The sequence below is a fragment of the Microtus pennsylvanicus genome, chromosome 2 (assembly GCF_037038515.1).
Source record: "Microtus pennsylvanicus isolate mMicPen1 chromosome 2, mMicPen1.hap1, whole genome shotgun sequence".
Lineage (NCBI taxonomy): Eukaryota > Metazoa > Chordata > Mammalia > Rodentia > Cricetidae > Microtus > Microtus pennsylvanicus.
Genome location: NC_134580.1, coordinates 24,141,850 through 24,167,659, shown reverse-complemented (window position 1 = coordinate 24,167,659; position 25,810 = coordinate 24,141,850). Strand labels below are relative to the sequence as shown.

Genomic DNA, 25,810 nt, shown 5'->3' with positions numbered 1-25,810 from the left:
ACTCTTAGACAATCTCCTCCCAAACCCTCTACTTACACGAAGCTCTGGGAAGCATATGGTCTTAACTTTTAAATAGTTCACAGAACAGTCAAATACTTTCCAATAACATAAATCATTTAATGTAGATTATAAATGAGTAGGGATAAAATAAATATGAAACTATGCAGCATTTTTTTTCCTTTTTGGTTTTTCGAGACAGGGTTTCTTTGTAGCTTTGGAGTCCATCCTACTAGCTCTTGTAGACCAGGTTGGTCTTCTACTCACAGACATCCTCCTGCCTCTGGTTCCCAAGTGCTGGGATTAAAGGTGTGTGCCACCACTGCCCGGCTTTTTTGGGTTTTCAAGACAGGGTTTCTCTGTGGCTTTAGAGCGTGTTCTGGAACTAGCTCTTGTAGACCAGGTTGGCCTCAGCCTCAAACTCAGAGATCTGCCTGCCTCTGCCTCTTGCCGCCCAAGTGTTGGTATTAAAGGCATGTGCTACAACTGCCTGGTTCTATGTAGTATGTTAAAGCCAATAAAAAACAATTTTTGCATTATCTACACTATCTCTTGTCTTATTGGCCACAAGCAATCACATACAATATATCACTCGTCTCTGTAGGTTCTTCATCCACAGATGAGAAATGTTTGGTGAAAAAAAATGCATCTGGAACCACATATATTGACTTTACCCTTGTCACTCACAAGCAACAAACTTTAACGGCCATTTATTTTGCATTGTATTTATATTAAATGAAACAGAAATGATGAAAAGCACCTAGGAAGATGCGGGATTATATGCAAATACCCTGTACCATTTTCTATAAGAGACTTGAGCACTCTCAGATCTTGGTATCCAATGCCACCCCGGAATACACTGGGTATATTCAAAATCTACCTATGCACCTGAAATCAACATACCTTAGAATGTGCTTAATGAATAGCCTAACTATCACTTCAACATATTTTATTTAAAAAAAATCTGAGACAGGGACTCACCATGATAGCAGATCTGGAACTCAATATCTAGACCAGACTGGTCTTGAACATAGATCTGCTTGCCTCTGCCTCCCAAACGCTGGGATTAAAGGGGTGTGCTAAGACACCAGGTCTTTCAATAGATCTTTTAAAATATATTATAAAAAACACTAAAACTAAAAGACAACAACTTAACTTCTTAAAAGAAAATCTACCCAAAATTTACCCTGGGAATAACATTTACTGAAGAACTTTTGCAACTATTTCTGTTAAAACCATAAGCAATATAGCAGCAGTTCCTACAATGAGCTGAATTCCTACGATGAGTTCAGAAGGCCAGCAATTGTACATAAAGGAGAAAAAAAATCAAAGAACCCTAGGAAGGCAAAGGCTAAACAACACTGTCGTGTTCTTCATCTGAAACAAACATAAAAGAACCAAAGAGTTTATCAAAATACCTACACAGACTCACAAAAACCAAAAGTATTATATATATAAAACAGGTTAACAAATTACAACTTAAAATATTTCGACAACAGCAATAAAAATTTTTAAATAATTAAGGAATGCTAATAAAAAAATATACAAAACCCGCACGGACACTGTAAAACTTCGTTCCAGGATATATAATCCCATTAAACGCCGTAGTGCACTATGTTTATCATACTAGACATCTTAGGGACTTGTAAGCATTTCTCAAGCAAACTCATCTACGTTCTGAGTAAGCAGTTCTGGTTGGTGGGATTTATCTGAGCAACGCTCATGCGATTGAAAGCTAACTAATATCTGTATTATTGTATAAATAAGCTTGGCTGTTACTTTAAAATTTTTACTTTTCAGTTTCTGAGTCAGAGCCTTCTGACACTTTCTATAGGATTCCTAAGGCAAATTGTTAGACCCTAAGCTAACTCCTAAGTCCCTAACTTCCTGGAATGCTGGAAGATGTAGTTCTGTTATACACTGGGATAACCCATAAGCCCACCTGCCCAAGGACCAGGTAACTTCCTGGCATTCTGGGAGTTGTAGTTCTTGGAAAAATAACAAAAAGCCTCATGGGAAAGTATGGTGGCCTATAGGTTTTGTCCACATAAGCCGCAACAACACATGCCTAGGGTCAAGCAGCTGAAAGTTTTAAGATGGTGGTTCTGACCAAATTCCATCAAGGTCAGAATTTAGCATTTTAATAAAAGAAATTGCTTTAATTTGGTCGGAATAGTGGGGCTGGTTTTTCTCCGGCTAATTTCAGGACTAACACAATGCGAACTACAAACATTTACTTCCATTCACACACCTTTCCTTAACTTCAGAGAAACTAAGTTTCCATCAGTACTAGGAATGGATAAAAAAAAATTAAATAAAATTTATTCAGGACTGCACGCGCTGCTTTTGTGCTGTCTGGACCCTACCTCCTCCCACTTCCGCCATCATTTGATTATATCATCCTGTGGCCAGGAACACATCTGTCCTGAAACAGGTAAGGCCAAGGGACAAACCAAAATCAAAGCAGATCAGTCCTGCGACTGTTAGTAGTTGTAGCAAAAATGGAAAGAAAGAAGCAGTTACAACCAAGACTGTGATGGAGGAATCGGAGCTATGCAGGGCGGGCGGGATTTGTTTTATTTAAAACATCTTTGCTCATTATACTATTGACCCCCCATATTTACTTACAGTTGTCTGGGTGCCAGGCACTGATGGCAGCTCTCAGACGCTCTTCTCTTCCACTGTTACAAAGCAAAGCCTGAACATTTGTCTGATACGGGGTGATCTGGTGACTCAGGAAATAAACGGAACCAATCCTGACTAGCGTGGGCCAGTGAAAGACTCCATCATCCTAGTCCAGCCCCCTATGCAGACACAAGGAAAACTCTAGAAGGGTCATAGGAAACAATCTCCATGGGCACTGAAAGGGCCCTGACATAGAACGGAGCAGTGTTTGGGTATCACATATATACATTTCCCCCATATGTTTCAAACCATTTTCGGATTGCTACTAAACCTAGAACAATGTGAATGGTTGTCTACACTGTACACCTTACTAAACCTAACATAATTTAATGTTTATATTGGTTGCTTATATTGTCTATCTTAGAGAATAATAAATAGGAATACATTTGTATGGGTTCAACAGCGAGCATTCTTTTTCTGAACAATTAAAAAATTTTAGATTTACTTATGTGTGTGAGTGTTTTGCCTGCATGGGTGTCTGAGCACCCATGCGTGACAGGTGCCCACAGTGGTCAGAAGAGACCACTTGGTGGCCTGAATTGGAGTTACAGATGCTTGTAAGTCATCAATCATGTGGGTGCTGGGAACCAAACCCAGGCCCTCTGTAAGAATAAAAAGTGCTCCTAGTCACTGAGACATCTCTCCAGTCCTCTTTGGAACATATTTTTTCAGAACCTGTGGTTGGCTAGATAGATGGAAACAGAGCCAAAGGACCAGGGAGGCTGGCTAGTGCTGAATTATAGGAGAGTATGGGATGAGTGATCACAGACTACGGGGTGGCAACGAATGTACTCATTGAGTAGAATGCTTGCTGAGCATGGAGGATGCCTTGGGTTCCATCCCCGAATCAACAAATCTGCTGTCCTAGTTTGGTTTCTGTTGCTGTGATAAACTGTGTGACCAAAAGCAACTTGGCGAGGAAGGGTTATCTTACAGGTTAGAGTCCATCATCGAGAGACGCCAAGGCTGGAACACAATGTAGAAACTGAAGCAGAGACCATGGATGGATGCTGTTTACTGCCTTGCTCCCTGCTTCTGCATAGACAGCTTTTTTTTTTTTATACACTTCAGGTCTACTTGCCCAAGGACACCATGGTCCACATTAGGCTACATCCTGCTCCATTATATAGCATTCAAAAGAATATCCCATCCTCACACCTACAGACATGCTTAGAGGCCAAAGTGATGAAGGCAACTCTTTATTTGAGGCTATTTCTTGTGCTGAGGTTATCTCTTTCAAGGAGTTTCAAGTTGCCAACCAAGATTCGTCACCACTTCTGGCATGATGATGTTTATCTATAATCCCAATACTCAGGAATGACAGACAGGTAGGTAGACCAGCAGTCAAGGTCATCACTTCATGTGAGTTTAAGATGAACCTAGACTACATGGGACCTTGGCAAAGGAAGAATGAGAGGGAGAGAGAGATGGAAGGAGGGAGGAGAGAAAGAGACTATGATCTATGCTACAGAGGGAATTACAGTGGGAAGGCTGCACAGGGTCCTTCCAGAGGCGCTTCCTTGTTTCTAAAAAGAGAGACAATGCTTCTGCTGCTGGATTCCTGGAGTCCCAGCTGTCACCTTATACCCGGGGGATGCTTGCTTGAGGATCAGGGCAGGAAGAAGGAATGGCCTCATTAAGCCGGAAAATCACCTGCCTCAGAGCTGGTTCTACCTCCTGATTAGTGACATAATTATTTCCTTCGAGCAATTACCCATTTGAAATCTTGTTTTCTTGCGACTTGCAGTAAAAACCATCCAAACTGATCCAGCAGAAAGCATGGCGTAAGACAAACACGACTTGCTGAAACAAGTCCTTATGACCGCCATATCACATGCAAAAGCAGACAATGTATGCTTTCAAAGGGGAGTGACAAATCAGGACGTGATTTCACCAATACAAAGGGGTGAAAATACATACTATCTGAAAGCTTGACCGGGACGGAATTTTCTCCTGCTCCTGAGAAGACATAGGCCTTTCATGTATGTGTGTTTAGGGTGCCTATGGCCCTTTTAGTCCCATTTTCCCACAGCCCTAAAACTTGCTTACAGAACCCTTTTGATCAATCCTGGCAAAGCCAACCACGGTGTTGTTTTAGGAAATCAATGTGACATACACAGAAAACTTTCCTTTTAGGAGAAACAGGACTTTGAAATTGCTTTTCCTCGGCATTGCCCTAAATCCCCACTAAGCCCTGACGAGGACTACAACAAAGCTTAGAAACGTCTGTCCAATTAATAAAAACGTGGTTCCAAAGCCAGGCTTTCAATTTCGACAGAGTGTAAAAATTAAGAAATATGTACAAATGCAAACTGAAAACACTTCAAAGCAAAGCTTATGAATATCAGCATCAAGGTACATCATTCACTGTGTTGGAGGACTGCCAAAATTAATGACTTTTTTTTTTTTGCCTCCTGACTTACGAGAGTCAATCTGACAACTATGTCCCCGTCTAAAGCAAATGAAGAACTTATTAATAATGTGAATAGCTCCAGGGCCCCTTCACCAAGCAGTAAAGCTCTTGTCCAAAGTCAGGCCATTTCCTTTATACTTTAATGGATTTGATATACTTATTTAACTTGCTTTACATAAATCCAGCCCATTCCTATTGGCACATGGGTGCTCCGTGAATATTTGACAGTAGTAAATATGAATGCATAGGCTATTATACCTAATCTGGGAAAAAATGGTCAAGTCCACTAGTTACTTTATTCTAGTAATAAAGCCGGGTAAAAGGAGAGTCATGTCTTTCATAGCAGAGCATTACCTTAGAAAAACGCCAAATCCAAGTAAGAATAGAAAGCGCAGTATTAACATTTATAACTTGCATGTATTGGAAATTTATGTAACATCTATATATGCTATTCTATTTCATCTTAATCATAATAACATGTGATAGATGTTGAGGTCCTATTTTCCTGAATTTAGGATACCATATGACAGTCAATATTTAGATACCAATAAGAAAAAAAAAATTTCAACCAACTAGAATTATGGTAACCTTTTCGTAAAGATGCAATCTAAACCCAAAGAAGTCTAAATGTGGGGGGAAGTTACGAAATCGACAGAAGACAGAAGCTTCACTTGCTGGGCTTGGCCTGACACCCTTGTGCACAACGGCTGCCGGATCCCAGCCGCTAGGAAGCATGAGCTCCTCCTTCTCTGACTCTGGCACCTTCTTTGCCCTTTGTGCAGATGTCCAGGTTGATTTTGGAACTGCCTAACAAATAAGGCGGAGCCTCGGTTTCAACTGGGGTTCCTGAATGACTTCACACACGCAGCACAGCTCCAATCCTAAGCCATGTGCTGAGCGAAAACACCACTTTTCACTTTGGCAAAAACAATAAATGCACTCTTTTTTTTTGATGACGTCATTATCACCTGTGGAAATGTTTCATGTAAGTTAAATTGCTCTGGCTAGGACAGTAGCTGAATTAGAATCTGAATGTCATTTTCTAAATCCTGGGCTTATTCTGCTGTACCAGATAAACTTAGGACTCCAAACTTAACCCTGTCCAAATTTAAACACCTAAGTAATGATGGTTATTATGATAAACGAATAAAGTAGTTATTCATTTCGTTTTACAAAAAGGTTTTATCACTTGCTTTCAATGAATAACCAGAAATGAAAAAGATTAAAGATTGGTATAGTTTATGCATAAAGTACGGATGAGGACAATAAAAGCTGTGTGTATGCTTAACAGTTCATTCGCAAGGCAGTGGATATAATGATGGAATGATTTCCAGCATGGATCTAAACATCCACGTGTTACACGTCTTCCGTCCTGCTTGAGTTATGTGCAGTTTGCATTTCGAAAGAGAAGTTCCAGGCGGCTGTGCTAGCCCTGGCCTGTTGCTGGAATTTTTTCAAAGGAAGAATGGCCTTGTTTCCCAGGAGGCCTTTGCAAAGGAAAGGGAGGAGGCACGGCTGCCAATGGGCACAAGAGAGGAAAGGATGGCTGACAGAAGACATGAGCGTCACGGACACAGGGTCTGCTTTCAAGAGGAGAAGCTGAACTTGTGTGAGGACAGAGCCCAGCTCGGGTATGGTAAGAGTTAAATGAGAAAAAAAAAATGCAAGCAAAATGCACCTCTGGCAGCAGAGCGAGAGAGCGCGCGCGCGCACACACACACACACACACACACACACACACACACACACACACACACGGAATGCTAGCTGTTACTGCACTTGTCCTTAATTATCAGCCTCTTTCCCAGCCAGGTGTGAGCAGCCCCGTGCGCCTTAGTGTAAATCTCCTCTCCACAACGGAAAAGGCAGCTCCTGAGGAGTCACTCTCCCTTCAGCCTGAAACCACTGAAGAAGAGCCTGGACAAGCTTGTTTGAAATTCAACAAAATTTCCTGCTCACACGCCTTGAAGGATCATGGCCTGAGGAAACAAGGAATGGACGTTTGGTTCATGGCCCACCATTTCCTCAGTGGTTTACACGAGAACCACACACCTTTTCTCATCTCACACTATAAAAGGAAATAAATGAAATTACAACAGAAAAGAGATCCTACCCTTTGCTTTTCATTTGTTCCTTTTTTATTGGTCTCCTTTTTAGTCTCATCTTCGTACACGAGAACGAAGTCGATCCGTCTCTGGCCGTCCGTGAAGTAGAGGGAGTCAGGCTTTCCGTTAAATTCCTCCTGTGAAGAACGGGGGGAAAAAGTGGGAATGTGAGCTTTGGAAAGGTGATGATTGATAAGTGCATATCTTCTCGTTTTCATGAGTTCACTGATGAGCTCGCTGAGAAAGAGAAAAATATATTCATGCCTAGGTCTCCGACCTCTACAGCATTATCTGTTCGTGGGGAGGGGCAGCCTGTGACGTGAGAAACGAGGGATTTGCCTCAAACACTTGGAAATGGTCAGTATTACATGCAAGGCACAATCAGCCCAGATTCTACCTGCCTGGACAGCAGAGGGGAGTCAACTTTGGACAGGAACTCAGGAATAAGGACTTCCTGGCTGTGGGACTGAATTTTTTAGCAAGGAAAATATGAGACATAGCACTCCTGATGGAAGCCTCATCCGTCTCTGACTTCCTCGCTTTTAACTGGTTTTCATGACACCTCTCCAGAGGTCATCGCTTCCCCCGAGGAATCATTTTAAACGGCAGCCAAGAAGAGCTGCCGTGCACACAAAGCCACGTTAGTCATTGGTGTTTGTCTGCAGATCCACAAGCAGTGTCCCGTGACCCATAGGAAGCAAATTTCAAAACTTGTAAATATTGATAGTAACAAATTAAATGAGTCTTCAATTAAGAACTTAAAAGATTATAACCTAAAATATATATAGTGGTGCAAGTTACTATAATTCCAGCACCTGGGAGGTTGAAGCAGGCCAGCCTGGGCTACGACGGGACACTCTGTCTCAGAAAGAAGGGTGGGGGGGGGCAAAATGAATATGATAACAAAGTAAGACATCAGAGCAAAAGATGGGCCTAATACAATCACTGTCCCTCTGATCCTGGACACACATGGGCACGGCTGGTTTAGTTTGTCTTAAAATAAGATATTAGAGCAAAGATGGGGCTAATACAATCGCTATCCTTCTGTTCCCATACACACAAGGACAAAGGTGGTTTAATCTACAGGGAGAAGTCTGTTCTCACAGCCTATTAAAAAAATGCTTATGCTAGCTTCATTGCTTAAGAATGCTTTTTACCTGGTAAGTGATCGATTTAACTCCCCCCGCCATTAAAAACAAATGAAGAATTGTGTTTTGCAATAATTTGATGGAACGGCATGCATGATATGTTCATGAAACGCGATTAATTCTCTTATGCATTCGAGCATCAATTAGCACAGAAACCATTCGATTCTGCCACCCCCACAGCACCTCCTTCTCTTTACACTTCTAAGAAGATGTAATCTTCGCAACCCTTAAAGCCGCTATGTGTTCTTCCTTTCCTCTCTCCCAACAGAGGTGTGTAAAGGCTTCTGGGGTCTCTTCCTATTCGTCAAGCTACCCCACCTGCAGAAGCTCCCTTTATTCCCACATCCCACCAAGTCAGTGGGCCTCACCTTTCCTAACGCTGCAACCTTTTAATATAGCCCCCCATGTTGTGGTGACCCCCAAGCATACAATCATTTTCACGGCCACATGGCAATTGTAACTTTTGCTATTGTTATGAATCGTGATGTAAAATATCTGTGTTTTCCTATTGTCTTAGGTGACCCCCATGAATATTCTAGCATGATGCTGGGGAGAGAGGACCTGGGGGATAGGAGGAGGGCAGAGACTATCAAGATACATTTATGGATCTTGAATACATATACGGAATTTTCAAAAAGGAAAAGAAAAAATATTAAAATGATTTTGCTCTGTGCCTTCAAACTAGTGTGAATTTGAGAAGGTAAAAAAATGTACACTCTTCTTGCTGTTGTTGAGGAAGCACACAGGGGCCCTCATCCCAGTCACAGCATCAAGTGAGACTTCTGGCTACTGCAGGACAATGGCCGAGGGAAAATGTCTCAAAGTGAGTGTCTTCCTGTAATAACTCGGCAGGGAAAGTCCACCTAGCGACCTGGTTGAAATGTGGGCACTGAACTTCCCCTTGAAGAGGCTGCTATAGTCACAGCAGAGGGAAATGATTTGGCCTTGGGGAGTCTGTCTTCTGGACAGACATGAAGGGTGGTGGTGAGAGGGGCCTGAGGGAAGGGCTGCACGCATGAAGGGGCGCTGTGGTCACTCAGGGTGGGCATGGTTGGAACACTCCTCACCTCACTAATAAACACTCTCAGGCTCCTTGACATCAGGATTTCTGTGACCATAAAGTAACCTCTCAACACGGGTCTAGACTCACGTGTTTCAAATGTCATCAAGAAGGTCGCCAACAGTCCCTGCGAGGAACCCAGTCCCACCTCACTCCAGCAGAATCTATTACCGTCATTTGAAATGCTGAATTTAAATTATTTATTCACAATCAGGGTGAAGTGTGGCTGCATTGGAGCCTTTGCTCAGACTCATGTTTATGCATGAGAGGGTCTGACACTTGCCTTGGATGGTGAAACTGATTGCATTGCAAGACTTCCCACAGAACCTGAAATGCTGAACTGCTCCAGGCTCATTTGGGCTAACAGCTTTTACCTCACAGAGAGGCCACAAGGAAGACTTGTTTTCCAACAATAGTTGAGAAATTGCACTATGAAAAATATTTAAACTTTCATATAATTAAAAGAGCAGCTGAAGCATGAGTGTAGCAATGAGCTGCTCCCTCCGGTTCTTAGAACTAGAAAAATTAAAGTTAATTCTAGAACCATGAGGGAGGGAGGCGACTACCCGTAACACAACTAAACTAAAAATACAGTACCTTTATTCTGCAGTAAACCCTGAATTCCCATTCTCTCTCTCTCTCTCTTTCTCTCTCTCTCTCTCTCTCTCTCTCTCTCTCTCTCTCTCTCTCTCTCACACACACACACACACACTACACCACACCACACACATACACCATACACCAAACACACCGCACACATATACACCAAACACACCACGCATGTACACACCACACACACGCACATCACATGCACACATACACACACATACCACAGGCACACACACAGACACCACACCACAAACACATATACCAAACACACCACACACACACCACGTATTGCACACACCACACACACGCACATACCACAGGTGCACACCACACACACACATGCACACACACACACCAAGTTCATATCAGAAGTAGAAGCTTTTATTCAAATCTCAAAATGCAGAATTTAATTTTACTTGTGTGCTGCAAATGGCATATTTCCATTTTTCCTAACTACCAGACAGAAAGACACAAGATACAAATAAGTAAAGTGTTTTCCTCTGTACAATAGTGCAAACATGCTACAAATTCAGTCAAATTTCACTCCTTTTATTTGATCAAAATGCAAACTGCAAATCAATGTCAAAAGCCAAATATTGGCTAAAAATGTTCTAGGGCGGCAGCAGCTGGGGGAGACTGAGCGCTGAGGGGAAAGACAAATATCCGAGGAGAGCTGGGCGGCTGGAGAAGGACATAACACATTAGTCACAGGGAAGGAAAAGAGTGTGGGCACAGAGTCAACACACAGGAACTTCTCTGACTAGCCCGGCCTTCCAGACTGCGGAGAGCTGAGCAAAGGAGACCACCGGGGAGGATGGGCCCTGACGCAAGGGCTGTTTTTAGAGCGTGTCTCAGGATGTTCTGAGAACATTTGGTATTGACTCTGTGACAATCAGTGTGTACTCGGGACCCAGTGATTTCTGTATAACTCACTCTCCCCCTTGGCTCAGCTCGGTTCTGGAAGCAGTGTCCAGTCCTTGTTCACCCTGGGCTCTCTGTGAGGCCTCTCCATGTATTAAGACCTCAGGGTTTTTACAACCCCCCTAAACCACACAGACTCTTCTCCTAATTGAAAAAAAAAATTATGTTCAGTACAAAATAACTCTGAACAATCCAGTAAAGTATAAAGGAAGAAATAAACGTCATATGTAACCCCGTCTCCCAGACATGAGCTGAGTTTTTAAATATTTTTGGAGAGCTTCCTTCCAGGCATGCTCATGCACATATTAACTAAAATGGTACCATACGCACGCACTGTTTTACAAACATCGATCAGAGGCATTTTCTAGCTTTATGTAACGCTCTGAATCATCATGTTTAATAGCTGCAATATAATTTAGCTAAACAGTTCCTCCACTGATGAACACAGAAGTTGCTTCCAATTTTCTGCTTCTATAAACACTGCTGCAATGCGCTTCCTTGTACATATGTATCTGTGCACATGTTCGATTACTATTTCATTAGCCTAAATTCGGAAAGCCGATCCTAAGTGCTGCGGCCTGTTCGAATGCTTCAGATACATGAACGACTATCCCAGCATCCTAAATCACACGCCCACCAGCACAGCGTGAGAATGTGAGTGTGGCAGGCACCACCCTCCCGAGATTACAGCCTTCCACTTTCCCACTATCGCAGCCAAAACGTGATTTTGGTTTTTCTTCTTCTGCACCTTCTAACTAGAGGACACTAACATTATTACAGGCCCTGTCCAAAGGAACTACCACTTTTGCTACCCTTGACCTAACTGGACTTTTTAGTGGATTCTCCAGAGCTTTAGTGGTGAAAGCGGAGGCCGCACAGGGAAATGGGTAAGAGGACAAAGAACAGCAAAGACCAGACTTACGGGACTCTATGTGGCTCCATCTGAAAACCCCACAGCTCTAAGACAAGTCAGGGACAGCTCCTGCACCTCATCAAACGTAACCCCTGGTGGAGCTGTGAGGAAAGGTCTGGCAGAGGGGCTAGCGTACCTTTGAGGGAGCCACGTGGCAAGCTAACTGTAGAAATAATGATGGGTAACCACTGTGGACACTGGTGCCCACCTGACTCAGTGATGCTGACAGAGACACTGTTGGGAAGGCAGCGGTCTGTGGTTATGGGGGAGACAGACATCTATGTAGACAGATATCTTAGAACACTCTCAATTTTACCAAGTGCATTCTGGCAGTAAAAGGGAGACATACCAGGCTGTGTCAGCCCACCCGCCCTGGGTCCGGCAGTGCTGACAGATTATTTTCATGTGGGCACGAGCACATTAAAATGAAGTGTGCCCATTTTAGAAGGTCACTAGAGCAGCGGCTGACTTTTCATCACAGATTACAGGCCATCCTCACAACCACCAAACATTGGTTATGCATACCGCCTCTCATATATTTCTCTATATTTAGAACCTACCACTTACTTGGTTTTGGTTTCAAGTTAAATTTGATGTCACGATCTTAAAAACAAAAGTGCCATCTTCTATCTGTGAATTATTTCCACAAGTTCCCAAGCGGTGGAACTTGTTATTTTCAGTTATTTCTTACACGGGCACAGATGTGGTTGCTTGTAAATATTGGGCTATGTCATTACAATGTCTTCTTCCGTGCCATGGCCTCCTGACGCGGCGTGTGCATTTTGTCCTTGCTTCCCTCTGCTAGAGGTCTGTTATTAGGGACTCCACGTTCCAGATGCCAGCAAGGATGAGGGCATGCCTTCTCCAGTATCCTTGCCACTGTTTAATAGTCTTAAAATCTCTGAACTAGAGTCGAGGACATATGAAGACAGAACTTTGAAGCGACCTTTAAAATAAAAGTTCCTTTAAAAGGAGTCCCCTGAGGCTGGGGATGTGGCTTAGTGGCATTAGCGTGGTCCTGGGTTTCATTCAAAAGTGTCATTCAGAGAAAATTAACTAGACGCTTATGGGAGGCTCCAGGCAGGTGCCCTTTTCAGGCTGTGCAGGGAGCTACCCTCACTGCCTTCTCTTAAACCATGGGGACTGTGCTGTGACTGACTTCATCCACACGACTTCATTCTTTTTAATTTTCTGTTTTCCTATGAGTTTTCTGCCTTTAAAAAAACAAAACAAAAATCAACCAAACAAAAAACAAAGAGCAAACAAAGTCAGGTTAGCCTTAAAGATAAGAAAGGCAAAGAAACCTCAAACAATGAGAAGGAAAAGCGAAAGCGCCCATCCTAGCTTTTTATAACTTCCTTCTTCTAGAAGAAATCGCCATCTGTTTACACCATTTTCAGCTGTCAGTGATAGTGTTGGCAAGGGAACTGTGAGAGAGATAAAATACAAGGAATTGTCAACATACTACCCACTACCTAAGGTGCAGGGACAGGCTAGCGATGCGTGGTACAAGAAAGTGTGCTTGAGAAGGGCTGTCCCCCTGGAGGCTAGCTTCCAGAGGCCGCAGAGCCCCAGATCAGTGTGTCTATTGCAAATTCATCTTCCCCCCACTTGCATAAAACCTTGAATCTATGTGAAATTTTAGCTTATACTGTCTTCTGAGGAATGTTGTATAGGGTTTTCTACCTGAAACAAGGCTTTCCTAAGTTACATCTCTGAACCTCTAAACAATAGCTCCCATCCTGTATTCTGGAATCACTCGGAACCAAAACAGTTCTGCACTTGCTCCTGGTGTCTTGGTGCATTTTCATGGCACGCTACCTGTAAGTTGAGTTATGGTGCTCTTGGTCTTCAGGATCAAAAACTTCACTGTAACTTATAGCTGTATGTTCTTCTCGGCCCAACTGTGTTTGTCTTCATTAGCCACATTTCAACTACTTTTTAACATATCTGACTTGTTAAATCTTAAACACACGGGTAGATCCCATTCACTAAACTCAGCTGCAAACTTCCTCCTTTTGCTCCATCATTCATGTCACATGCTTCCCAGGGCAATAGTTTCTGCTTTTAAATAAAGAGTCACTGTTGGCGAGGGTTTCTGTCCTGCCTGGTTCCCACAGTTATTAAGTCCCAAAGAAATCACACAGAGGTCTACATTAACTATAAACTGATTGGTGCATTTGCTCAGGCTTCTTATTAACTCCTATAACATGTATTAGTCCATTATTCTTGTCTATGCTAGCCATATGGCTTGGTACCTTTTTAAGCGAGGCAGTCACATCTTCTTCTGTGGTGGGCTCACAACTGCAGAAAAAGCTTCCTTCTTCCCAGAATACTCCTGTTCTCATTGACCTGCCTCTACTTCCTGTCTGGTTGTCCCGCCTATACTTCCTGCCTGGCTACTGACCAATCAGTGTTTATTTAAAATATAATTGACAGAATACAATTGTCCCACACCAAGTCATTGCACAACAGGCTCCTCAGCTGAAAATGAACACAGCAGTTTCCCAATGCAGTTATGCACAGTGTGACATCCTGACACAGGTATCCAGACTGTGATTTCCTGACACAGCCAACCACACTGTGACTTCCTAATGAGGACATAATGGCACAGAAAGTCTTCAGATCTTCCCTGGGTTCCTTCCATAGACTCCATCAGGGTTACAATCTGTCACTACCCTAGTGAAATGAGGTTGACGGTCACCTAAGGGTTTTTCTGGCATGACAAGATGTCTTTGGTGAGCATCCCATTTGGGAGAGCAGCGTCATGCTATCTTCAGCCTTCAGCTGCCAGAATCCACAGCATGAGTACTCTCCTCCCTCACATTTTATGCCCTGTGTATCTCCCAAGCCACAATGTTCTCTTACCTCTAATTTGGAATTTATATTTTTGATTTCATTCAAACCAACGGGAAGGAAAACCCAGAGCCCAGGAAAGCAAAGGGCTGTGCCAGTTGGCATCAGTTGGGTGATGTTCTATAGAGTTACTACTTTCCCCCTTCAATGCCAAGGTGGTCCTATGAGAAGGCTGCAACAACTCCTCGATGAAAATGGCGGGAAAACATTTCAAATGAATCACAATGAGGAATATAGATAAAACTGTGGGCTGGAGAGATGGCTCAGAGGTTAAGAACACTGGCTGCTCTTCCAGAGGTCCTGAGTTCAATTTCCAGCAACCACATGGTGGCTCCCAACCATCTGTAATGAAATCTGGTGCCCTCTTCTGGCATACAAGCAGGCAGAACACTGTATATATAATACATACAAACATACATACATTTAAACAAAACTTTAAAATCTCATCCAATTATTGGGAATGTTCTAGAAAGTAAGTGCTCTAAAGAAATGAGATTTTTTTTTCTTTTTTCAAGTTTTTTAGACAGGATTTCTCCATGTAGTCCTGGATGTCCTGGAACTTGCTCTGTATACCAGGTTAGCCTCAAACCTACAGAGATCTGACTGTTTTTGCCTCCCAACTGATGGAATTAAAGGTGTATGACATCACTGCCCAGCAAGAAATGGGTTTTTAATAGAGTTCTTACAAAGGACAATTCAGTTCCCAGCATCCATGCCAGGCAGCTCCCAAACACCTGCAGCTGAAGTTCCAGGGGATCCAATGCTTTCCGGCTCCTGTGAGCATCTAATTTCACATGCGCATGTCCACATAGATACACACGCAAATACACGTGTATTGGGAAAAAAATTTCAAAAGTGGCTACTTAAACTTTTGAGCTTACATTTTCCTTATATATACAGTATTTTTGGTATCTTAAAACAATATACTGTACATGGCTTCAACTACTGTTATTTAGGAGTTAAATATGAAAGAAAGCAGAAATGAAAAAAAAAGACAGAAAAGGGACTTTGGCATCCATGAGATCTACGGTCAAATCCCAAGTCTGCTTCAGACTGAGTTGTGTGCCTTGGTGGATGCATGCTATCCTTTTAGGTTTACTCATGATTAGGGGAGGCATCATGGGAAGAAAGACACTCAGGGTTTTGTGCTGATCGGAACTCCGGAGTGACACCCAGCCTAAAGCCTGGGGTACAAAGGCCAGGGACTGTGACCCATGGATGTTCTCTACTCAATCATGTCCTTTCAGATTCCTGCGTCAGGAGTAGTTACGGACCCTGTCATCACCGGATGCTTCCACCGCATCTTGCTCGCTCTCTGGTCTCTCCTAGCCGAGAGCTGCCCTTAGTAGGTACAGCAACACCCCGCTGTTCTCAGCTTCCAGTTGACTCTGCAGTGGAAACCAGGTTAAGTTTGTTGGGTTTCTTTTTTATTTTCCTTTTATTGATTTGAGTTTGTTGGATTTCTGTGAAACTAAGCCTGAGAGCTTTAATCTGAGGCACCAGAGGCTTTTGAGCTCTCTTCAGTTTTGAGGAAAATGGGCCTGAAGTGAAGGCCCCATTCCACAAATGAGTAAGGGAGGCTAAAGGTTATAAATGTTACCTTTAAATTGTACCCTGCCCTTCTACACATTCTACATAAAAAAATGCTTATTTTTAAGGAAGATTTGCTTTTGATGACATGGTTGTATGTGTGTTTGAGTGTAGGTTCACGCATGTGAGTTCGGTGTCTATGAGGCCAGTTGCGGATGTCAGCTCCTTGAAGCTGTAGTTAGAGGAGCCATAAGCCAACTGACATGGCTGCTGGAAACCTAACTCTGGTGCTCTGCACAGTGTGAACTCTTCACGCTGAGCCGACTCCAGCCCCCTCAGTGACGTCACAGTGTGGTCATGGAGAATGAATATAGAAAGAATAACGAACAGTCAATAAAGATAGAAGGCTGGGATCAGAAAAGAGAGGTGGAAGAAATGTCCTAGCCACTGGGACAACTTCAGCTGTTGTGAGCTGACCACGAAAGCTGGCTGGAAGCCTTCTGGCAGGCATGAAGGGGAAATGTGTTTGATGATACAGTCCTGTTATCAGAAGAAAAGGGAGTAGTCTCAGCCTTCTCGGAGGGCAAAGTCTTAAAGGAGACCTTTTCCAGAAATGCCCAGCTTTTGTCTGTTTCTCTAGCAATGCCCTTAGCAGGGAGTGGAGCTATAACACTGTGCAGATAACCTTTGACATTTTCGGCTTTGGTTCTCACATCGGCTTCTCCTTCGGAAACAGTCTCTACAACCCTCCGTCCCACAGTGCGGCACTCGGCAGCTGGATCCTCAGCAGCTGGATTCGAGTCCACACTGCATACTCTCTGCTCTCCAATTCACCTCATGCACTGCCGCCAAAGGAAAACTCTGAAACAGGCATGCCCACCTTCCACAGGGGGACAAAACCCTTCAGCTGCTCCCGGGCACTCCTCAGCAAGTCTAGACTTCCAGACCGGGTATGTAGGACACAGCAAGTCTAGACTTCCCGACTGGGTATGTAGGACACCTCTTGATCTAACTATAGCCTACAGATTAGACATGCAGCTCCCTGTCTGTATGCTAACTATCCAGTCCAACCATCTTTTCTACCCAGAGTTTTGTCTGTCATCCGCCTCTCCTCCTTCCTCATGTAATACTTTCTTTTCCTCCTCTAAACCATCTATCCAAATTCTACTTCTCCTTCATTTTCCAAGCTAGGAACACATGTACTACACACCTCTAGCGACTCCTGACCCTCTGGGGCAGGGGATCTGAAAAGGTCAAAATATTTCTATAATATAAAATTTGTTCTTCTTGTGTTAACATCCGCAAGTCAGGGCTTAAGAAGGGGGAAGCAGACTAAAGAGATATCTCAGCGTTTAGGAGCACTGGCTACTCCTGGAGAAGAGCTGGGTTTGATTCCCAGCACCCACGTGGGGACTTGCAGCCTCTGTACCTCCAGTACCAGAAGATTCCATGCCCTCTCCTGGCCTCCACTGGCACCACACAGCGCACACGTGATATACAGGCAAACCTAGATCTATAAGCTATGTCTTTTCAAAAAGAGAAGAAGGATAAGAATCACTGCCTTACTGCACACAAAGTGTCTCCCCCGTGTCTGCAGTCACTCCCTAGCCACACTTGCAGTGCAGAGGAAGCACCGGATGCAGAGCCACCCACAATTCGCAGCTTTACTGGCACCCTCAGCCCGCAGCTGTTTAAACACACTGTGTGAAGAAAGATGTTCTCATAAAGCACAGCTATCTACAGTATATCAAAGCCCCCTGACATCGCAGGACAAGCGCTTCTGGGGTGTGCACTAAAATCGGAAGTATTCTTTCCATTACACAGACAAGTGACCAACATTTGGTTATAAGACATAGGTAGAGTTGGTCGATATTTTCAAGAAAACATAGTTGTTATTAATGACAATGTCCTAAAACTTCAAGCAAGTATCAGAACTTAGCATAACTGCATTCACCATGGCCATCTGAGAGCTTTGGGTTAAGACTGAAGGTAATGTTAAGAAATGTGATTTTTTTTCTCATTTTATAAGGAAACGAGTAAACATTTGTAAGAGCTACTAATCTGTAATATCTATAGGAACTGTTTTCCAACTGCCCTGTGCATGGTGCAGAAATCATACTTATGAAGGGTTCATTCAAAATGTATGAAACTCTCACTAATATGGTTTTACATTGTACGGTGCAACCCACTTTTCAGAAATTGCCAGTTGCTGAGGTTTTTTTTATATTTATTTATTTATTATGTATACAATATTCTGTCTGTGTGTATGCCTGAAGGCCAGAAGAGGGCGCCAGACCTCTTTACAGATGGTTGTGAGCCACCATGTGGTTGCTGGGAATTGAACTCAGGACCTTTGGAAGAGCAGGCAATGCTCTTAACCACTGAGCCATCTCTCCAGCCCGCCAGTTGCTGAGTTTTGATGTGGAATCCAAGAACACACAACTACTTGAAGAGGCTCTGAAACAGTCCTCTCTCATTCAATTGACAACCAGTATAAGCCTGAATAATCTATGCACAGCGATCAAGACAATGTATGGCCACTTAAAAGTATCTTATGTGTATGAGTGCTTTGTCTTCACGCATCTGTGAACCATGTTGCCTGTCTGCTACCCATGGAGCCAGAAGAGGGCATTGGATCCCCAGAAATCAGAGTTACAGAGAATTGTGAGTGCTGAGACTCGAACTTGGGTCCTCTGGAGAGCAGCCAGTGCTCTTAACTGCTGAGCTACTTCTCTAGTCCATATTGTCACTTTTAACAAGCAAATGTAAAAATCCAGCTACCTACTCTTATGCGGACTTGCAAAATACACAAAACAACATCACTTCTCCCATGTTAAATTACTTTAGGGGAAAAAAGAGGTTTTACATTAAAATATACATTTAATGTACATTAACATGCTTCAATATTAGTTTATATTATTATTCTTTGGTTTATTATTAGTTATGTTTAAATTGATTAATAAATGTGTTAAATCTCTCCATTTTAAGTTCAAGTATATTAAACACTATGTAAGCCCATACTGTTCTATTCTTAATATATTATATTATTAAGTATAAAATGTAAGACCATAAGAGCTATGCCTCCATACCATTCTCCTAATTCTGCATTAAATAAATTACTATAATCTGATGCCACGCATATAACATAATGCCATGTGTTTGTGTGCATACCATCGCTTTAGCTGGACTAGGGCATCAAAGGGAAAACTTGTCTGGCTTTGAACCCATAACTGCAGGAAAAGCAGTTCAGTGGATGCTTGTCCCACTGGCTTGACTTTATAGTCCAGTGAAATCACTTACCGTAACTACTCTGCTAAAAGCCTTAAAATCAGTTGACAAAGGATAAACACTAATAGTCTAATCTTGCCAGTTTACAATGTAGAAAATCAGCAACCCCATCCTACAGCAGACACTGTCTCTCTACTTCTTTTGCTAAGGTTTTTATGTCTGTTTTGCTTGCTCGAGATGAGGCTGGGGGTCTTTCTGCGACTCTTGGGATGGCCTGCAACTCCTGTTTCACACCCTGCTGCACAGCTGGGATTTCAGGCCGCCGCTGCTGCTGCACCAGTTTGCAGGGGCTTCAATGGCTATTCAACTCATCTTTATACCCACAGGTCTTTTCCTAGAATCTTTATCTTCCCTGGTAACGTCTGGGGGGAGGGGGACTTCTCTTGCCTGCCTGCTGAGGTTTCCTCCCTCATAGCTCAGAGCACCTTACCTTCTCCTTAAATGTCATGTCTCACCATCCTAATTGTTGAGCTATTTATGTAATGGCTTAATTAAAGTCTGTCTCTCACTAAAACGTATGCCCCAAGGGGACACAGACTGCGCCATCTTTTCATGCCATATCTCAAGAGACTTAGAAAAACATTAAATGGATAAATATTATTAAATAAATCAACTGAAATTAATTCCCCATCTCTCCTGTGACATTTTATAATAAGGCAGAGGGAGCGATGGCGAAAAAGTCCACTGTGCACCACAGAAGGAAAGAGATGGACTGGTCTGCACTTGTAGAGGAGGCCTTTACAGGCCTAGGTACCTAGCACAGTGGTGACAGGAAACCGTGGCCCCAAAGACAAAGAATGGAAGGAACAAAGGCACCGAGGAATATTACTACTTCCTGCAGAGACACCTAGGTGCAGAGTATAGCCTCTTCGCAAGGTTTACATGAACACACGCATGTTCTAAGCAGGAGCAAGGAGAGTGGGGCAAGGTCCTGTCTATGTTCAGAGCACTATCTAGATGGAGCTGATCCCCAGGCAGTACTCTGTACATATGGGACTTATCTAACACTCCAAAGGGCCTCATAGACTTTCACGCACCAACCAGCCAGTTTCGCCTGCACACACAGCTAGCAACTGGACACAGAGGTGGACATGTGCCCACTCTAGGCCCCGAGGGCAAACATCTGAGATGCACTCTTTTTATTCCCCGGCCGAGCACACGGGTTAATAAATATTGAATGACTAGATGAATAAATTTTTACTAGAAAATTTAGTGACGTTGACGGCGGTTTATTCAAAACTGAATAATTTAAGTAGGTCTTATTTCTAATTTATTAAAAATTCTATTAGCGAGTTTTAGAAAGGGCTCGATATATTTATTGACCGATTGTGCTGTTGGCGTTTTCTAATAGTGCTGGGTATAATTAATTCCCAACCCACTGATAATTTGGTCAGTTTGTAAGAACTGATAACTATACTTTCTCGGGGATATTCGTTATCCATGCTTTAAAAGCCTTGTCTTCTGAGAACAGAGCCAACTTCTGATACCCACCACGTCACAGCACTTTATAGGGAAGTGGCACGGCTGGCTGAGGAATGTCCACTATGGCCACCTCAGTGCTTGGGCCTGCAGTGTGCCAAGATCCAGGACCACTAGGCAAGGCTTCTTTATGAATGTTCCCCACATTGCTCAGATGCCTCTCAATCCTTGTGCAACCGCTGCACCACAGCTGGCGAAGAAATCTACCATTGACGGTCCTGTTTTTTATGTATAAGGACGTGGAAGTCCTAAAGCAAAAAGGAAGTTGCCTACAAGAGCCAGGGGGCAGAGCTACAGAGGACTCAGGCTTCTGGTGGCCCAGTTCCGTCTCAGGCTCCACTTCCTTGTGGGGCTTTGGGAACGGTGTCTGTCTTCAGCAAAAAGAACACTTCCTATCAGGATGCAAAAATGTTTTTAAAACCTCAAAAGTCCCTCACTGCACTCATCTTCTTCATTCTTACTTCATACATCATGTATTTACATGAAATATGCATAAAAAGTTTCAGGGGACAGTGGGGCGTGCCTGTGGTTCCAGCACTGCAGAAGGCTGAGGCAGGATTAAACGGTTCAAGGGCAGCCTGGGCTAATAGTAGGATCCTGTCTATAAACCAACAAAAGGCACTTGAAGCTGTAGGGAGTATAGTAACACACAGTGACACATAGTAACACACAGTGAAGCAGGGAGCATAGTAACACACACAGTGACACATAGTAACACACAGTGACACATAGTAACACACAGTGACACACAGTGACACATAGTAACACACAGTGAAGCAGGGAGCATAGTAACACACAGTGACACATAGTAACACACAGTGACACATAGTAACACACAGTGACACATAGTAACACACAGTGACACATAGTAACACACAGTGACACATAGTAACACACAGTGAAGCAGGGAGCATAGTAACACACACAGTGACACATAGTAACACACAGTGACACATAGTAACACACAGTGAAGCAGGGAGCATAGTAACACACACTGTGACACATAGTAACACACAGTGACACATAGTAACACACAGTGACACATAGTAACACACAGTGACACATAGTAACACACAGTGACACATAGTAACACACAGTGACACATAGTAACACACAGTGACACATAGTAACACACAGTGAAGCAGGGAGCATAGTAACACACAGTGACACATAGTAACACACAGTGACACATAGTAACACACAGTGACACATAGTAACACACAGTGACACATAGTAACACACAGTGAAGCAGGGAGCATAGTAACACACAGTGACACATAGTAACACACAGTGACACATAGTAACACACAGTGACATATAGTAACACACAGTGAAGCAGGGAGCATAGTAACACACAGTGACACATAGTAACACACAGTGACACACAGTGACATATAGTAACACACAGTGACACATAGTAACACACAGTGACATATAGTAACACACAGTGAAGCAGGGAGCATAGTAACACACAGTGACACCCTGACAATAGTGACACACAGTAACACAAAGCCCTGTGGACTTGCCTGTTAAATTGGATGGTCTGTTTTTGTTTTAGGGCATTTAACTGAGGTCAAATTTTACCCCGGCAACAGTTCAGGGACAGACCTGATATATTCTGATTTGTGTTAATAGAACCAAGCTCTCCAGATCTGGTTTGCTCGTTATTACTAATGAAGATGCTGTCTGGTAGTAATTACATTCTGTCAGGTCACATTAATCTACATCTCAAAAGGTGACTTGGGAGGCGTGATAAATGCATTTTTCCTTTGAAGAAGAAATTTGGTATTTCTAGGTAAAAATGCATCTACAGTTTCTTACCAGAGACTGACTTAAGGAATGCATAAGATTTTTAACAGGGCCAACAAGATAGCTCAGAGTATACGGCAGAGTATACATGCACACCCAGATGCATGTGGACCACATACGCATATGCGTGCACACACACACAATAAATGTTAAAAAAGAATTTAAGACTTATAATAAAGATACACCTTTTATCTCTATTTGATGAAATAGCAGAAAACTAGAGTTAACTAGAGGTTTCAGAAATTAAAAGCTCTTGTGAAGTGCAATCTATACGAAAGGGGCAGACATGGTGCCCATCCCACTGGTCCTGGTCTCCCCCCTTTAATTTCCTAGGCATCTTGTAAATGGGCAAATCATGATTGCCTGTGACTCTAGCTCAAGGGGATGCCACATATCTGGCCTCCTTGGGTACCTGAATGCATATGAAAATATACATATATGTGTATATATATATGCACACATACATAATTTAAATTTTTTAAAGATATCTTTTAAAATGGATTGCCTTTATCTTTTATTTAAAAAACAAAAAGGAAGGAAGGAAAAGAAAAAAAATGCCCTCTACTTTGTATCTTCATCGACCAATTGCTCCTGCCTAACAACATCATCAGCTTCCTGCGCAGTTACCAGGAACTACCTCTCGCATGTTCCCTTCCCAAGGGGAGCACTCAGAAAGGGAGGCGGCTTCCCCAGTCCCGAACGGAACCAAGCCTGTCTTCTCTGTGGGCAGGTGTGGACTCAGACTGAATTCCCATCGACTTCCTGACATGCTCAATGCACCCTGCGATTAATTAGCCCACGGCCCCGCAGTTCCACGTCACCCGCCTTCCGCTTCTATGCTTGTGCTCTTTACTTACGCAGCTGGGATTTATGAATGGGGGGCAGGAGCTTGCTCCACATTGATCGGTCTCCTCTGTAAATTGATTTTCATCCATTATCCCACCTTCTTCCAAAGATCAATGGCCTGGTAAGTGCAATCTTGAGGATCATATTTCTTCATTTGGTATTTAAAGGCCTTCTCACCCCCTACATTTCCCGACTAAAACCAAAGCACATAAACACAGTGTTGCTTTGACCTACTCCACCTGTCTAATGACGTCATTCGTAAAGTAAGATGAAATGATCCACCTCATGCTAGTTCCCGGTGACCTCTTCCCAGCATCCATAAACAATCTCCTTAAAGACCTTCTGTAGCATTCGCGGAGATAAACAATCCTGCTCCGACATACTCATTCATCAGTTTGGTCTGTACTCAATATCTTCCATAAATCAATGCCCCGCCCCCCACCCACAGACACTTTTTTTAAATGTCCCATTCGTCACTTTAGTCTTCTGGTACCTCTACCACCGATATTACCTCACATCACCTCAAGACTACTCAATGTGGCTCTACAAGCCAGTGTCCCAGCTTTTGGATACCCTGGCAGACATGCAACGCCAGCCGGAAAGGTTGAACCTATCTGGAGCAATCTGACTCCTCTCTGAGACTGCTGTCTGGGGCAATCTCACCAGGGCTTAGAACTCCCCATCTTCCCATCTCCTAATCCCAAAACAGAGATTATGGGTGTACTTCTCCAAAACCATTCTGGAGCAGCCTGGACACGTGTGGATGCTCAGTAGGGCTACTTCAACTAAGTCCATTTTCATTGGTAGAAGCTTGACAATGTGTTTGCTCTGTCACCTCCTACCTGGAACTGGCTTCCTCCCCCAAGGTCCCATTGCTGCTGCTTCATTTTGTCTATCACAACTCCAAAAGCAATCAGCCAGATCATCAACATTGTCCACGCACTATGCATTAGTTGACGTGACCTTGCACTTTATTTTTATCTACTGCAGAGCTGTGGAGAATGTGGTACTGGGGCTGGAACCAGGATGGGCAAGCTAGGCAGTCACTACCTCTGGGCCAGATTCTCATACCTTTTCTTTTGAGACAGACTCTCAAGTTACCCAGGGTAGCCTTGAACTTGCAAACCACCTGCCTCGGCTCCCAAGAGGCTGGGTCTGCGGCCTTGTGCCATCAGAACTGGCTATTTTAACAGTTTTAAATTAATGGTTTAATGATTAGAATGCTCCAGGGTGTACAGAATGGGATTTGTTAGCATTTTGAGTTAAATTGGCTCCAGCGGGTCTAGCCCGGCTGGTCTGATGGCCTAATTACCGCCATTTCTCAGGGAAAAGACCTCTGTATTCCACAGAAGTGACTCCGACAGAAATTTCTGAATGGCACATTCACATATCTGCCTACTTATGCCTATCCTTCTCAATCCTAGTAACTCATAAATTCATCTTCTGGATCAGTCATACGGAGTGAATAAGTATTCTTTCATATTCAGATACAGTACCTAGTTCATCACCCCCACTCTCCCTATCCCCCCACTGAAAGTACAGCAAGCTTGCAATGTTGAAACACCTCATGAAGGCCAAGCACGGCAAGATTCCTGGCTCGTTTGTCTGATTTCGTCTTCTTGTGAAGAGTCCTTCTGCCAAGTCAAATATTAAATTTCTTTGTTTGTGTGCTCGGGATTGGGGGCACTGAGGTCTTTCTCTCTTCCCAGTTGGAAAGGTCAGTGCGGAAGACACAGGACAAAGCCATCCTGTGTGTCTGTTTACATGGGAAAGCAGTGTGCATCTGAGTGAGGAAATGCTTGAGGGGATGGGACCACATCACTCCTACAGGAACTTATCCTGAGCATCTTAGAACTGGAAGCAGAGTGTGGAACTTTAGTTGATTTGGGAGATAAGGCAAAAAGATCTTGGACCCACAGTAAAATACTTTTCAATAGCTCTGATATCCAGCTGCCTCAGAAATAATCAAAGGTGTGGGGCTGGGGGATGGGGGAAGAAATAATAGAATCCATTTTGATTTGAATTTTTTGTTTTTTGGCTTTTAGGGGAAGACAAGCTAGCCTGGAAGATTCACTATGTAACAATCTTCCGGCTTTAACTTCCCAAATACTGATCTTACAAATAGACTTCACGCCCAGCATTGAAACAAAA

General features: G+C 43.2%; 1 protein-coding gene across 3 annotated transcripts in view; it reads right to left on the bottom strand.

Moving 5' to 3' along the window:
- The window catches only part of Ano6 (anoctamin 6), a 165,385-nt gene that overhangs the window by 65,767 nt on the left and 73,808 nt on the right, over window positions 1-25,810 (bottom strand). For all 3 annotated transcript variants that reach the window (XM_075960464.1, XM_075960466.1, XM_075960465.1), the window contains one exon: window positions 7,209-7,337. In XM_075960464.1, coding sequence (XP_075816579.1) covers window positions 7,209-7,337 — 129 coding nt within the window. The remainder of the gene's footprint in view (window positions 1-7,208; window positions 7,338-25,810) is intronic.